Genomic DNA, 14,994 nt, shown 5'->3' on the forward strand with positions numbered 1-14,994 from the left:
ATATATTTATTTTTTTTTTTTTTGGAGGGGGTAGGGTGGGCAGAGGGGGTTGGTGTTGGTGTGGGATGTGGATGCTGGGAGCAGGCAGGGAGGATTCCCGCGGCGTTCAGCCCCGGCTGGGGAGAGCCTCCTCCCCGGCACCGCGCCGTCCGCTTTGACACAGCTGTGCGGTCACATTTTGATCAGTGTTGATAGCTTATGAATTCCAAAATTGACAAAATTTACAGAAAAATGAGGATAATCCATCTTCCTTAGCAGCCTGTCAGGAGCTGGCTATACTTCATAATCTTCAATTACAGATGCTATTTTCAGACATTTACATGCAGATATTAGAACAAAATGAAAATGAGAAACAAAGAGCGAATGGAAATGCAGCTATTTATATGTATAAAAGGAAAACAACAGGTAAATTCTAGGCATTTAGATTGGATTTGGGGGTCCCTTCGGAAAATCTGAGAGCGGCTGCATCCGCTCATGGGCGGCACCGTGGAAATGTAGGACGTCGTGTGCTGTTTCCCACATGCAGATAATCTGAAGATTGGGTCAAAAACAGGTCAGTTATTCTGAAGTGTGAGGGTAAATGCGTTCATGGCAGGGTGCGCTGGATAATTCCCGCTGCCTTCACAGGAACCTCTAGGGATGCGCACAGTTCTAATTGGATTTGGGCTAAGACAAAGCCCAGCTGTTAATTTTTTAAAAACATACATGTTTTGTGAAAGGGAGATTCAGAAATACTCTGTTTAAACCGACAGAAAAGTATTGCGCCTCTGAAACCAAACTTCCGTGCCCCGTGAGATTGCAAAGAGCCCAATGTTGCTGAAAACAAAGAGAAACTGGGCTTTGTCCCCAGTTTAGCTGTGTAAATGGCTTTTGCTCTAGAGCAGGGTTGGTTTTGGTGGCCATGGAAGGAATGTGAGGGGTGGCTGGCGACAGCGAGGCTGTGATAGATGTATTGGATAGATATGGGATGCCTTCCCCGACCAGACCCGGGGCGGCTGAGGAGGAGGGCGTTGGGGTGGATTCTCCATTCCCATAAAATCGCAGGCAGAGCAGCACCAGAGCACTTGCAGCTGCGCGGGACGCTGGGTTCCTGGAAGCCTGGGGAGATTAATTAGCGCTGCTTTGGATTAAGCTCTCCCAACCATATCTAATGTTACAAATTTCTTCCCTTTGTCAGGCTGGGGTGGGGATTTCTGTGGACAGCCTGCCTGGCGAGCAGCACATCTGCCTTTATTTATTAATTTTGAAGTATTATAATGCAATGACGTGTAGATATTGGGTATGAGGTCAGGTTTGTAGCTGCCCCGTGGGATGAGCAGGGGCTTTGGTGGTGACGGTGACTTGGGAGAGAACACCGTGCCTTTGGGAGACATCAAATTAACACCTGGATGGCTTAAAAGAGGAGAAGCATTATTTCTGGTGTCTCTCTGTGCCATGGCCGTTGTGCTGGCCCGGTGGCCTGGGCAGGAGGACGTGGTGTGAGCCACAGGAGCACGGCCATGTCCTGGAGCCCCAAGCTGGCACGTTGCTCTGAGGGTCTGAGTCCATCCTGCTGCTGCTGCTGCTGCTGCTGAGCATCCCGAGTGACATGAGACATCACTCACTGCCTGATGGGTGTTTTGTGGGGGGATTTGGGAAAATAAGCAGATGCTCTGATGCAGGGCTGGAGCCCCTCTGCTGTGGGGACAGGCCTGGAGAAGAGAAGGCTCCGGGGAGACCTCAGAGCCCCTTCCAGTCCCTCAAGGGGCTCCAGGAAAGCTGGGGAGGGACTCTGGATGAGGGAGGGGAGCCCTAGGAGGAGGGGGAAGGGTTTGACCCTGAAAGAGGGGAGATGGAGCTGAGCTGTGGGGAAGAACTTGTTTGGTGTGAGGGTGGTGAGAGCCTGGCCCAGGTTGCCCCGAGAAGCTGTGGCTGCCCCATCCCTGGAGGGGTTGAAGGGCAGGTTGGAGGGGGCTTGGAGCAGCCTGGTGTGGTGGGAGGTGTCCCTGCCCAGGGCAGGGGGTGGCTCTGGATGGGCTTTAAGGTCTCTTCATACCTGAACAATTCTATGATTCTATGCAAAAAGCGACACATGTGAGCCCCAATGGGGACCATCTGGCTCCGTGCGATGGCCACTTACCTCGTGCAGTGAACACTTCTTTTCTGTCTTTGCTTGGAGTGGTCTCTGGAGAAGGGTGAGGGGTCTGCACCCCCCAAAAGGGGCAGGACAGACTGGGGGGTGCATTTGTCTGGCTCATCCCAGCCCATGGGACCTCCCTGAGGTCCCACACCAGCATCTAGAACCAGGCTGTTTTAGGGAATGGTCTTGCTCCCCGAGAACAAGTGTGTCCATCTTTGTGCATTCGTCTTTGCTGGCCACTTCAGGATAAAATTCCAGGTAAATCTCAGAAAGAAAACTGCTGTACGTGTAGGGGGAGGTTGACCTTTCGGTGGGTTATGGTCAGGCTTCTTCTGTAGGAAAAGCACAGGATGAAGGTGGTGATGGGCAGTCTCTCCACGCCACTGTAGTGCCGCAGGAGACAGTGGAGTCCCTGGCACACTGTGTAAATTGTTTGAAAATGGTACCAAAATGCTCCTGCACCCTCCATCTGCCCATCACCTCCCCCGACCCAGGAAGGGGTCATATTTAGAATTAAAGCCTTTAATTCTAAAGTAAAGGCTGACCTTGCTGCGCCTGTGAGGGGGTGATCTGCTGCCCATGGGTGCCTGGAGACCACCCCTTTTCTCCCCACGGTGCCCAGGTCGTGTCTGCCTGAGCTGAGCGGGATGGGGCAGGGGGGACACATGAGACCCCCTCTTGCCCCTCCATCCATTTTGTCCTTCTCGGGTCTCTCCTTTTATATTTTCCTCCTCTCATGTCTCTGTGTTTTCTCTCCTCCATGCTATGGCAGTGGTGCTCCATGCTGATGAGACAGTGCGTGGTACAACCGCAGGCGGTCATTTTTCAGGTAAATTCCAGGGTACTGAACGCCCGACTCTTGCTTTTTCACCTACCGGGCAGCAGGTCGGGCTTCCCGCTGTGCAGGGAGGGACCCCTGACCATGCCTGGCCATCCCAGGCTGTTCCTGGCTGGTGGTGGTGCCTTCTCACTGGCAGAGGAGCCACATCCGAGATCTTTCTCCTGTCCCCGAGCAGCTGGGGAGGGTCAGCAAGAGGGTCTTGATGGGGCTTCTAGTTGAGGGTGCCAGGAGCATCAATTGTGGTCAGTGTGTGGTTGGTGTGGCTGCTGGTGGCCGATCTCTGGTGGCCCCAAGGAGTGATATGGACACGGTTTTATCATGAGAACAGGGAAGTGGCATGAAAATTCCTGAAAATCCCACTATTCTTGCCCCTGAGAAGGGTAGCTGGGCCATTGCAGAAGAGGCAAAGCTCCCGTGTGCTGTGAGCTAATGTGACCAATTTGGACCCTAAATCTCCATTTGGCTCCCATGGCTCCGTCTCCTGGAGCCCGGAGTGGTGCTGCCCAGCTGTGGCTCTGCCTCCCCAGCTGGAATGCTCCCAGTCCCTCCTGGTCCTGTGGTGGTGCTGCTGTTGGCAGGGGTACCGTGCTGCTGTGCATCGCTCCATCTCCCTGCGGTGACCACGGAGTTTGGGGGTGCCACCATCCCATCCCTGGTGGGGCGTGCTACGCTCTGGTAACTGCTGGTTCCAACATGGAATCTGGCTAACACCTCATGGCTTAAAGGTCCAAGCTTGCTTTTGGTGGAGGTGGTGCTTCCAGATCATTATGGTTCAGAGGTGAGACATGGTTCCTGCTCCCTTCGGCCAGTTCTTTGGACCCCAGAAAGCCAGCGAGGTACCCTGTTGTGGTATCCGTAGCCATCTGTAGCCATCTCTGGACTCCTGTGTCTGGGGCAGGGGCTTGGATTGGCCCCGGCTGGGTTTGTGTGAGGAGGGGCAGCACCAGGAGCCACTTCTGCCTTATGGGGTTTGGATGCGTCCTTCATGCCCAGCCCTGCTGCTGGCCCAGCCTGTGGCACAGCTGGATGCGGCTTCCCAAATGGCCAGTGGCCGGCTTACTTTGGGGGCTGGAAAGCCACATTCACATGTGGCTTGCTGTGGGAAGATACAGAGATCTTCTAGCCTGGGTACGGTGTGGTTATGGCTTCCCCAGAGCAGCTGGGGAGAAATTCAACGTCCTCACCCAGGGACTGGTGCGTGCTCTTCTCCAGACATCAGAAATACCAAACAGCAGCACACAAGGACAGATTTTTCCTCTGCTGCGTTGCAGCCCCATCTCACGCCCCTCATGCATCATCAGCTGCCCAGGATGTCTCCACAGGGCTCCATCCCTCCTTCTTTTCCTCCGGTGTCTTGTCAGTTCAGGGCTTTGTGGTGCAAAAATCCCAGTGGTGCCACCTCATGTACCCGGTGCAGGGGGAAGGTGGGGTTGCTGGTGTGGGACAGTGTGGAGTGGTGTGGGAAAGCTGGAAAATGCACCTCAGTAGGACGTGGAATGAGGAGAAGGAGCTTTGGTTGCACTTGCGGGAATGAGAAAGGCTGGGGCCATCTCTAGGGTCCTACACAGAAGAGGAATGCTCAGTGGATGTCCTCCCCAAGGTGCAGAAGTGGGGCTGAGGCAGAGCTGTGGGTGTGCATGTCTTGGAGGTGGTGGTGGGAGAAGGGGGCTGGGAGTGTGAAGGCAAGTGAAACATGAGGGCACGGAGGGTGTCAGAGGAGGAATAAGTGGAAAGGGCTGAGGAATAGGATGAGTTTAATGCAAGGGTTAGTGAGGAATGTCCTTGCTGAGAATCCTTCAGTCCAGAGGACTCTGTAGTGCTGATCCGTGGGCCGGATGAAGGGACAAGGTGGCCAGCAGCTGGACACTGGCAAAAAGTCTATGGCACGCTCATCTGCAGGAGGTTTGTGAGTGGAATCCTCCAAGATGAGGAGGTGTCCTCCTGCTTCACGGGGATGGCATCCTCAAAAAAACCTGTGTATGAACACAGACCTGATAATGGGGGGTTATCCGTGTGAATTAACTTCTGTTTGAGTGAGGACTGAGCAACAGAGACACAAACAGATCTGTCTGACCTGAAGGACTGAGCTCATGGCAAGTACCAGATCATGTGCTGGGTTCTTGAACACTTCTGAGAAACTTGCCAGGAGGGAAAAAGACATGTTCACTCACTTTTTTTTTCCTTAAAAACAAAAAAATAAAAGAAAAAGGTTACCTTTTTCATTTGGTCACTCAAAAAAATCAAGGGTTCCTGGGTTCCCCTGCTTCGCTTCAGCTCTGCGTTGACTCAGTCTGCGGAAATACGGCAGGAATCGGCCCTGGGGTGATTGTTCTTCAGTTTGTCTGTTCCTATTGCTGTTCCTCACATGAAGCTGTCATCCTCCAGTTGTGATAGGGGTGATTATGGTCTCACAAATACGGGATTAAAACTTAAAGTGCAAATAGCAGCCAGGAAGGGGGAGTTTTGAAAGGAAACTTCCCAGTTTTGTGTGAATGATCCTGTCAATCAGAAATCACAGAAAAAGGCAAATGAAGATAAGCTTTCTGCCATGTACATGGAAGTCCTTCTGGACATATGGATTGGCCTCACCTGCTGTAGATTGCCGTTGCTGTATGGACTTTTATTGGGTTATAGGACAGAATAAATCTGATTTCTGAGGACCTGTGCTCATTTACTGTAGCTTTGGCTAATGAGATTTAACAATTCCTGTGAGGTGAGGGAGCATCCTTACACCAGTGAGGTGATCTGTTTTAGAATAGTTGGGATTTAGAAACAGTTGGCTACAAATCCATCCATGAAGCAAACACTTTTACTTACGTGCACTTTATTTATTGTGAGATGATGATTAAATGCAGCATTACTAAGAAAAGGGGGGAAATGGGACACCCAATCCCACCTGCTTGTTAGTGCGTGTTTCTTCAAGTGCCACCTCTGGAATAAGGAGATTTGGGATTAGCTGGCACAAACACCTTTCTCTAACAAGCAAGTAACTTGCACTCAGCAGTTACAGCCCTCAGTTACTCTGCAAAATTTCTTTTTTAATGAAAGCCTTGTTACATATTGATGAGTTTAGCTTTGGTTTTATAAAGCAAGCCCATTTTGCTTGGGCTTGCATTGGTGGTGGGCACAGACCCACTTATCAAGCATTTTGAGTGCTTAACAGCCCTGTGCAAATGGGTATTGCCCTCAAAACTGGCTGAACAAAGGATATTTGGGTTCTGTATTGCATTTACTTTTCGTCATACAGGCAGAAGCTCTTGAGCAGTAAATTTATTATTGCTAAAATGCCTTTTGTTTCTTCTCTCAGGCAACTGAGTACTCAGCCATGGCATCGTTAGCCGGTGGATTAGACGACATGAAGGCCAACATAACCAGCCCGACTTCTGCAGATCTGGGAGCAAGCGTCCCCGGGCCTCAGTCGTACCCCATTGTCACAGGTAAGAGGTTTCCCAGCGCCGATGAGCAGTGTGAGGTGTGTGTGTGTGTGTGTGTGTGTGTGTGTGTGTGTGTGTGTGTGTGTGTGTGTGTGTGTGTGTGTGTGTGCACACCGTAGGGTGATGCCCCTTATGGAGGAGTTGGGTCAGATGTGGAGTTGTTTGCTCAGAAAGTTTCTTTTTGGTGTGATTTTGTAGCGGCTCTGTTGAAACCCAGGTGCATGACTTGGATGTGTCAGTGGTGTTTGCTTGGAGCCATCGGATGAAGCATCCGTCCCTCTGGTCCAGAAGGGGACGTGGGCCTCCACCCCACCCTGCGTACCAACCAACACGCAGCCGGAAAGCAGAACGCTTGCCTCTGCTTTTGGACCTTTTCACTCATTTTTCGTAAAGGCGCCTGGCATGTTTGTGTGGATGGGGATTTTTATGACAGTTCAAACTAGACTGAATTTTGGATGCTTTTGGTTCCTATAAATGCACTTGTTTTATACCATTTCTGGAACTACAATTGTGCACTGGGGCTGAACATTTAAACAAAAAGCCAAGGTCGTTTTTTTTCAAGGAATGCTGCATCATCTGCATTTGTTCAGTGGGCGTAGCATGAGAGCTGAGGAACACCTAGAATTTGGTAAATGCTTTGGGTACGTAGTGATTTGGGACTGACCCCATCACTTGTTGAAGGAGGTTGTTGCCCAAATGGTAAAGAAAATTATGAAATTGTATCCTGAAGTAATTGTGAGAATCAGAAAAAAGGGATTTTAAATTTTAAGGCTCTATGTTTCCTATGTGTATTACCTCTGCATGTTACTTCTGTCCTCTTCTCTAACTTGTGCAGATTTCATCATTGAATTTTCTCTGTTTTGCCCAAGATTGGGCAAAAGTGATACTGTTTTTACTGTAGAATTATTGTATCTTGAAAGTGCCACAATCTCACCTAGCAGGCGAGCAGTTTGCCCCTTCCAGTCCCTCAAGGGGCTCCAGGAAATCTGGGGAGGGACTCTGGATGAGGGAGAGGAGCCGTAGGACAAGGGGGAAGGGTTTGACCCTGCAAGAGGGGAGATGGAGCTGAGCTGTGGGGAAGAACTTGTTTGGTGTGAGGGTGGTGAGAGCCTGGCCCAGGTTGCCCCGAGAAGCTGTGGCTGCCCCATCCCTGGAGGGGTTCAAGGGCAGGTTGGAGGGGTCTTGGAGCAGCCTGGTGTGGTGGGAGGTGTCCCTGCCCAGGGCAGGGGGTGGCACTGGATGGGCTTTAAGGTCCCTTTCGACCCAAACTATTCTGTGATTCTATGGTTCAGCAACGCTTATTCTTTTACACTGGTTTAAGCACTTGTGCTTCTTGGGTTACTTCTCCCATAGAGTGTGATGGGCTGTTTGATCACTTTTGTAAGAGCAAAACTGGCTGCAGACATGATGCTGCAGAGCTTGTTACAGATTTCATGTGGGTTCTCCCTGTGACATTACCTACACTTGAACAAAAGTTCCAAATATTAAATTTACTAGTTCTCATCAAAAACACGGAGCAGGCTTTATGAGTAGCAAGCCTAGAAAAAAACCTGCCATTGGTCTTAAATGTGACAGGGTGTGAGCTATAACAGAACATGTTTTACAAGGCAGTAGGTATTTATATCCTTAATTTGATATTGCTGTAGAGTTTTCTAACACCTGCATTCATAAAACTGAGATTTATACAAGCATATCAAAACCCTTTCAAAACCCATGGCTTTTGATATATTTTCAGAGAGGACCGTCTGACTGCTCTCCTCCCTTTTCCCTTCCTAACACCCGTAGCAATTGTTTTGTGCTGCTCATGCTCTGGGAGTGCCCAGAAGCCCCCAGTGTGATCTGAGTCCTATTGTTGGGGACATACCGTATGCCTGAGCTGTGCTTTCTGCCCAAAGTTTTCCTTTGGGACTGAGGGGATGTGCAGACTGCCCGGGGCAGCAGGATTTAAGCAGAAGCCATATTTTGCAATGTGTAAGACATCTATGTTATGGAGTAGTTGGTGATTCATTTCTTGCCACAGTTCCAGACGGGCTTCTCCATTTTCTCCCAAGAAGTAACTCACTTTTTCAGTCACACCTCTTTTCCCATGCATTTCCTTGGTGGGACAAGGGATTTGGAAAAAGAGACATATGTAGTCATCCTTTTTCACTTAGTAAGCAAAAGCTGCGTATTGCTATGGGCCTTTCATCTGTAGTAGGTATCACTGGAAATTGCAAGGAACTGGGCAATGATATGGAGTGGTGGCTGTGAGTGCGAGGTTCAATGGACGTTTTCCAGCACATCACGTACTCTGCCTTCTGGGAATGTTCTTGTTGTCTGTGGTCTGACCAAAGCTATGGTGAAATTCAGTGTTTTAGTGTTCCTAGTCTGGGGCTGGGGTGGGTGGTTGGGTTTAAGTGGCAGATAAAGCAGGGAACACCTGGAATAAGGTTAGGTTTGTGTCAACCCCACTTTGGTGGTCAGGGACTGACTCATGAGAGAAGTCCTGCCAGAGCCAGGTCCTGGACCTCAGTCCCTTGTGTTACAGGCAAGAGCCCAAGCCTCGCAGATCCATGGTGGCATGTCTCCTGCTAACTGCTCCTTGTTGGAGAAGAAATGGCCAACTTGAACTCCAGTCTTTTCTTGCGACTCAGAAAGTTTAATTTCTTCACCCCTTTTTTGCGTGTTTCCACTCTTTCCGGTTACAGGCAGGCCCTCCTGTGCTATGCCTAAGCAGGAGACTGAAAGCCTTGGGGGACAACTTGTTTTGGTAATTCTACCTACTGTGTCTTCAGCTGTAAAAGTGAGGGGTGGCTGGATAAAGCTCCACAGAATGTCCAAAGTCTCTGTCTGGTGGTGCTAATGGCTTGAGAGGTTGAACTCATGTCTCAGCTGACAATCCAGCTGTTTCAGAACAGCTTCACTGTCATGAGACCAAGAGCTGCTGAAAACACTGGCACGTGAGTTGTAGCATCCAGTGGAACCTGTTGGTGTTTGTATCAGGATCTCTTCTGGTGTGTGTGAAGCAGAGCTGTGAATGTGTGATTGCATGAAGCTTCAACAGAGAGAGGGTTTATTGGTGGGAGCAGGGCTGAAAAGCTGCATTTCTTGGGTTAAAGAACTTGAAATACAACATAGAGGGGTTTGAGTTAAGAACACTAATGTCCTTCTGATAGCTGGTGTCTTCTGTTTGAGCTTAATCTGTTTTTATGGGAAAGTCTGGAGACGTTTTCATAAGAGAAAGTGTGGAGACTTTCTGGGCTGCCATTTCTGAAGAGACCTAAGACTAGTTCATTTTGTCAGTCTTAAGTCTGTAAGACAGATCGTGAAAGCATTTAGTGCAAACAGAGCTGAGGTCAGAGGTCCTAATTGGGTTATGATCACAGTCTTTCATTGTTTGTGTTGCTAGGATGTGGTGTGGGCAGCAAAGCAGTGTTGAGGGAAAATCAAAAGATCTTCTGTGATCTGGTGGTAGAAAGAGTAAGATTTCTATTTCCTAGCAAGCTGGTAGATCAAAACATTTGGGATACTTTTTGAAGATGGGAGGATTGCTCAAACATTGGCATTCTTGCCAGCACTTGCTGCTAGAATATGTCTAAGGAAAAATTTAGCAACGGTTCTCAGTCCTGTTTCATCTGCCAACTCCGTTGTGTTATGGACCACCAGCCAAACCTCTGATTAGAGAACCACTCGATTTCTCTCCATCGTTTCTATGCCACATTAAATATTAAGTTTAAAAAAAACCCAGCACCCTTCCCTTAGCTCTTGCTGCCACGGTCCGTAGCTGCTCTCCCCATTTACAAGCCAATGACATGTGCCCAGCTCATTACTGCTGTTGTCAGCAGTTTCCAAGCAGCCGGTGATTGTTACTAATTACCTGCAGATGCATTTTCCCTGCTCTGGCCTGCTGATTGCAGTGTGGTGGGTATCGCTGTGAGAGGACAGAGCTGTGCTAAGCTGACACCTCCGCACGTCTCCGCAGATGGAGGGGCACACCAGCAGCCCTGGGGTGCAGGGTCAGGTCGCATCGGCAGAGCTGGGAGTGACCATCGGCCTCACCTGAGCCAGAGGACCCCCTTCCACTGCAGTGGGGTCGGATGTGAACTCCATGTCACACTGTTGAAAGAAGGAGTGCAGAGCAAAGCATTGGCAGTGGACTCTGGTTTTTTTCCTCTGGCAGATGTTGGAGTCAGGGAGCCTGGTCTCAGAATCATAGAATTGTAGAATGACTATGGCTGGAAGGGACCTTTCAGATCATGGAGTTGAACCATCAACCCACCACTGACAAACCCACCACTGACCCATGTCCCTCAGCACCACATCTGTCTGCTTTGAAATCCCTCCAGGGATGGCGACTCCACCACTGCCCTGGGCAGCCTCTGCCAAGGCTTCACAACCCTTTCCATGTAATAATGTTTCCTAATATTCATCCTAAACCTCTCCTGGCACAACCTGAGGCCATTTCCTCTTGTCCCATTGCCTGTTGCTTGGAAGAAGAGACAGACCCCCCTGGTTACACCCTCCTTTCAGGGAGCTGTAGAGAGCGACAAGGTTTCTCCTGAGTCTTCTCCCATGCTGGGACATCTCCATCACCTTTTGCTCACCTGCTTTTCCTGGTCACTGCCAGGGCCCTCTGAGATGCGTTGGGCTTCCATCCTGATGAGTGTGTCCTGAAGCTGTATGGATGTGGCTGCAGGACATTTCACAGCTCACACACCCATGCAGGGACAGACGAGACTCTTTCACGAATGGACAGGAGATCCCTGATCCTCCACACTCAGTCTTGTAACCACACCATGGAATGAGCGTCATCTTATGTGCTCCTTCATGGAGTCAGCCTTGGAGACCACGGTCCCGTAGACCCAAATGCACTGGATTTCCTGCATGTTTTGTGTGCACATCAGAGAGGCAAGAAGAAGCACAACAGAACCAGAAGCACAGTCTGTTCATCATCTGGAGGGCTGGGGAAGGAGAGACATTCTCAGTGGCAGTCAGAGTATCTGCTCGTGTTTGTGGACTTGGCCACCAGACACGATCGATCCCAGACTTTAGGCTGAACTGAAGGTGGAACAAGCGGGGTTGATGGATCTGGCTGAACGGACTCCTCTGCTCCTGGGAAGACCAGCAACACCTTAGATGTGGCGTATGATGCCAGGAAGTTATTTCTTCATAAGTGGCACTGCTCTGTGGCTCATGCGGGTAACAGGGATATGCTTAACCTTCTGTATTCCTGCATATTTTGTCAAATTTTTATAGTTAGGAAAAGAAAACACTAAAATGGGATAAATACCTGTCAAAAGACAATCCTTTCCTTGCTGCTGTTCTGCTGTAACGTACAGTCTTCAGCTGGCCTCTCTCAGTGTTTGTCCTTAGGAGTGCTTAGTCCACAGGAGAAGTCTGTTGCCTGATGCTTCATCCTGCTTTGCTCATCCCATCATGCCGTGACTGCAGTTTATGAGCCACCGTTTTGCCATGTTTTGTTGAACGGAATATATTGTTGGTCACTTCTGAAGTCAAGCATGAGACAGTGACAAGGTTGTCCCCGAGCCGTTCAGTGTCTGAAGCTGGTGTGGATTGTGATGCCTTCAACAGAAAGGAGGAAAAGAGCCACTTCTCTAGAATCCCAGGGTGATCTCTTGCCAGGATTAAACACTGGTCGTATATGGCTCAATGCAATCTAAACAAAATTCTTGGTCTTTAATGAGAAAACAAGTGCCATGTAGGATGCAGGTCACCTCCAGAAGAATGGGTACAGATCGGTTTCAACCTATGGATGGAAGATTCATTTGAATAACACAATGCGCCAGCCGTCGGGTGAAGGAGTCTGGAGATGCCTTCCCCTCTCCACAGACCAGACCTTAGGCATTCAGTTAGGACTAGAGATCTTACAACACTCTTGGTTGTGATACTCCTGATCAAAGGGTGCTTTGAGCTTCAGTCTCCAGCTGACTCCTGATTAGCGAGGGTCAAACACTTTTGGAGCTGATGCTAAAGAGGGCTGTTATGCAAGTGACAGGACCAGCAGATGCAGACCACATCAAATTGAGTTCTGAACATCTCCAAGGCAAACTACTTTAGGTGACCCTGCTCTGAGGAAGAGCTGGACTAGATGGGCTCCAGAGCTGCTTTCTTGCTTCAACTGCTTGGTGTTTCTGTGGTAGGCACAGTGCTTCCATGTTGCTGGGTAGGAGTCTTTGTCTCTCGGAAAGGATTGTGCCCATTTCATGGAGTGTGAAGGTACCACTGGTACCTTCTGAGGGTCTGTCTGTTCTGTGATGTGCTGGAAAGTGGGGTAGGTGGGGGTGGAAGCTTTCTCATCCATTTATTTTGCTCTGTCTGTACATATGTTTAAAGGAACATTCTTTACATACAAGAGAACATGGAAGAAAAGTTGAATGTTTTGCTTTCCCTTGTTTGTTTTGTGTGGTTTTGAGGTTTTTTCCCCCGTTTTTTTTTGTCCTTCCTCATCCCTGATTCTCAATCCACTAGGCAAAGATACCAGGCCTAAAAAGCTTTCCCTGGGATCCTTAGCCTGACCTAAACTCTCTGATGAACACTGTGAGGGCTGTGGGCCTCTGGAGAAGAGGGGACACAGGGGTTGTCTAAGCAGCTTTGGAATCCAACCTATTTCTTTTTATGGCTTTGGAAATGCGGTACCTTGGGGGTACATCGGAGAAATCAAGAGTTTAGTCTTAGTAAGAAGCTGCCGGAGTGGTGTGTGGTGAGGTGGGTACATCTGGGTAGGGTATTTAGTCAATGTTGATAGGTAAGATGGGAAATGGTCATGGGCTGAAGCCTTTGGTGAAGGTCCAGGTGGGCCCCAAAGGAAATGCTGTCTTCTTCACCATGTCTTGGCTGGACTCAGTTCTTGTCCCGCACCAGAACTGAGTCACCGCCTCTTTCCAGGGTTTCCTTCTCTTTGTTGTTGCCAAGCTGAAGGCAGAATTTTAACTGATAAATGGCACTCTTCTTTCTTCAACACCGGTCTGCTCTCTGGGACCAGTTATTTGATATGCCCTTTATGACCCATTTTTGATGATGATCTGTGACAACTAAGAGCTTATTTTGTCAAATGAAAACAATAAAGTGAAACTTAGAAGCAAAAATAGAGCTCCAAATACATGCCTTTGAGCAATACGTAGTGAAATAGGATTTTTCACTCTTTCTTGCACACCTGATGTTCACAGGGAAGACAACTATTATTCTAGAGATGCAAAAATATGGCACAGGGTCAATATTTCATTAACGTAAAGTGTGAAAGTCCATTTATTAATGCTGGAAAATGCATTGTGAAATCTCTGGTGGTGATTCCTCAGAGGGAAAGAGGATATTTATTTTAGTTTGTATATTGCTGGAGAAGAAAAAAAAAAGTAACTCAAAAACTTTGTATGTAGTTGATCCTGCAGTTGTAGTTTGTTTATTGTTGTGAATTTAGATCTAACCCCAGGTCTTGCTGACTGCAACGTTAGAGCCTGGTTTCGTTTAAAATGAAATGCCTTAAATGAATTTGCTATTTTACAGTGGAAGGCTTTTCACTAATTTCTCACCATTTAGGAGGTCAGTGGCTGGTCGTCCCTGTAGCAAGATCTCCAGGTGGAAAGGAGAAAGCACCTGCAGAAGGTGACCTATCATAGAATCGCAGAATTGCAGAGGGTGGCAGGGACCTCTAGAGACCATCCAGTCCTACCCCCTGCCAGAGCAGGGTCACCCACAGTAGGCGGGACAGGAACATGTCCAGGTGGGTTTTGAATGTCTCCAGAGAAGAAATCCCATTATTCCATGAATTTTTGGATGTAAAGTTAGGGTTCCTCATCAGAGGGTGCCTGTTTCTTTCATGTGACCATGGAGGGGAAGAGGAGCACGTAGCTTGGGTGAGATGGACCTGCCCCACAGAGGGGAAGGAGGGTCACATGAAGGTCCTGGAGGGAATCATGATCCAGCAGATGTTTGCTGAAATGTATATTGGTAAGTGACAGTTTTACAGCTGGTTTTGGTACCTGAATGAAAGGCTTTCAATTGTTTTGATTTCAAATTTAAAAAATATTTGCAGATTTTTAATGGAAAGTGATTTCAAAGAGAATAATTTCTATATCCCCTTCCAACTCTCTAAAATAAGAGTAATGAAACATTTCCACAATTCCTTCTTCCTTTCCCCTGCCTTTTTTTTTCCCTAAAATCAACACAGCTTTGAAGAAAGTAAAGAAAAGGTTTAGTTTTGTTGAAATTGCCTTTTCTTCTGGAAAAATGTTTTGAATTTTCGCATTGGCCAATTGTAATAGCAATAATAAAAAGTCTTCTTCTGAGGACGTTTTGGTTTGGTCATATAAACTGTCTCTACATGGAAATGTTGATCAGTGTTCAAACATTATCACCAAATTATACTTTAATTTCTGTGGGATTGTTTTGAAGTGGAAGTCGGTGTTGGTGGATGGTTTCTAGTGCAGCATAATGCTAGATTTACAGCTTAGTCTGTACATTTAGTAGATAAAAGTGCAGATGCATTTTCCAATAATCTATTCGTCACTCCCAATAGGGCCTGTCATGTTAAAGACTTGAAAAAAGGCCACATAAACTCCTGTGGAAAGGCAGCCAATCTGAAAAACAAAAGTGTCATTTTTAAT

At 48.2% G+C, this 14,994-nt stretch overlaps 1 protein-coding gene across 1 annotated transcript in view; it reads left to right on the top strand.

Moving 5' to 3' along the window:
• The window catches only part of PAX5 (paired box 5), a 141,348-nt gene that overhangs the window by 74,173 nt on the left and 52,181 nt on the right, over window positions 1-14,994 (top strand). The window contains exon 7 of the mRNA XM_014962565.1: window positions 6,268-6,397. Coding sequence (XP_014818051.1) covers window positions 6,268-6,397 — 130 coding nt within the window. The remainder of the gene's footprint in view (window positions 1-6,267; window positions 6,398-14,994) is intronic.

This window comes from Calidris pugnax, unplaced genomic scaffold (assembly GCF_001431845.1).
Source record: "Calidris pugnax isolate Ruff unplaced genomic scaffold, ASM143184v1 scaffold499, whole genome shotgun sequence".
Taxonomy (NCBI): domain Eukaryota; kingdom Metazoa; phylum Chordata; class Aves; order Charadriiformes; family Scolopacidae; genus Calidris; species Calidris pugnax.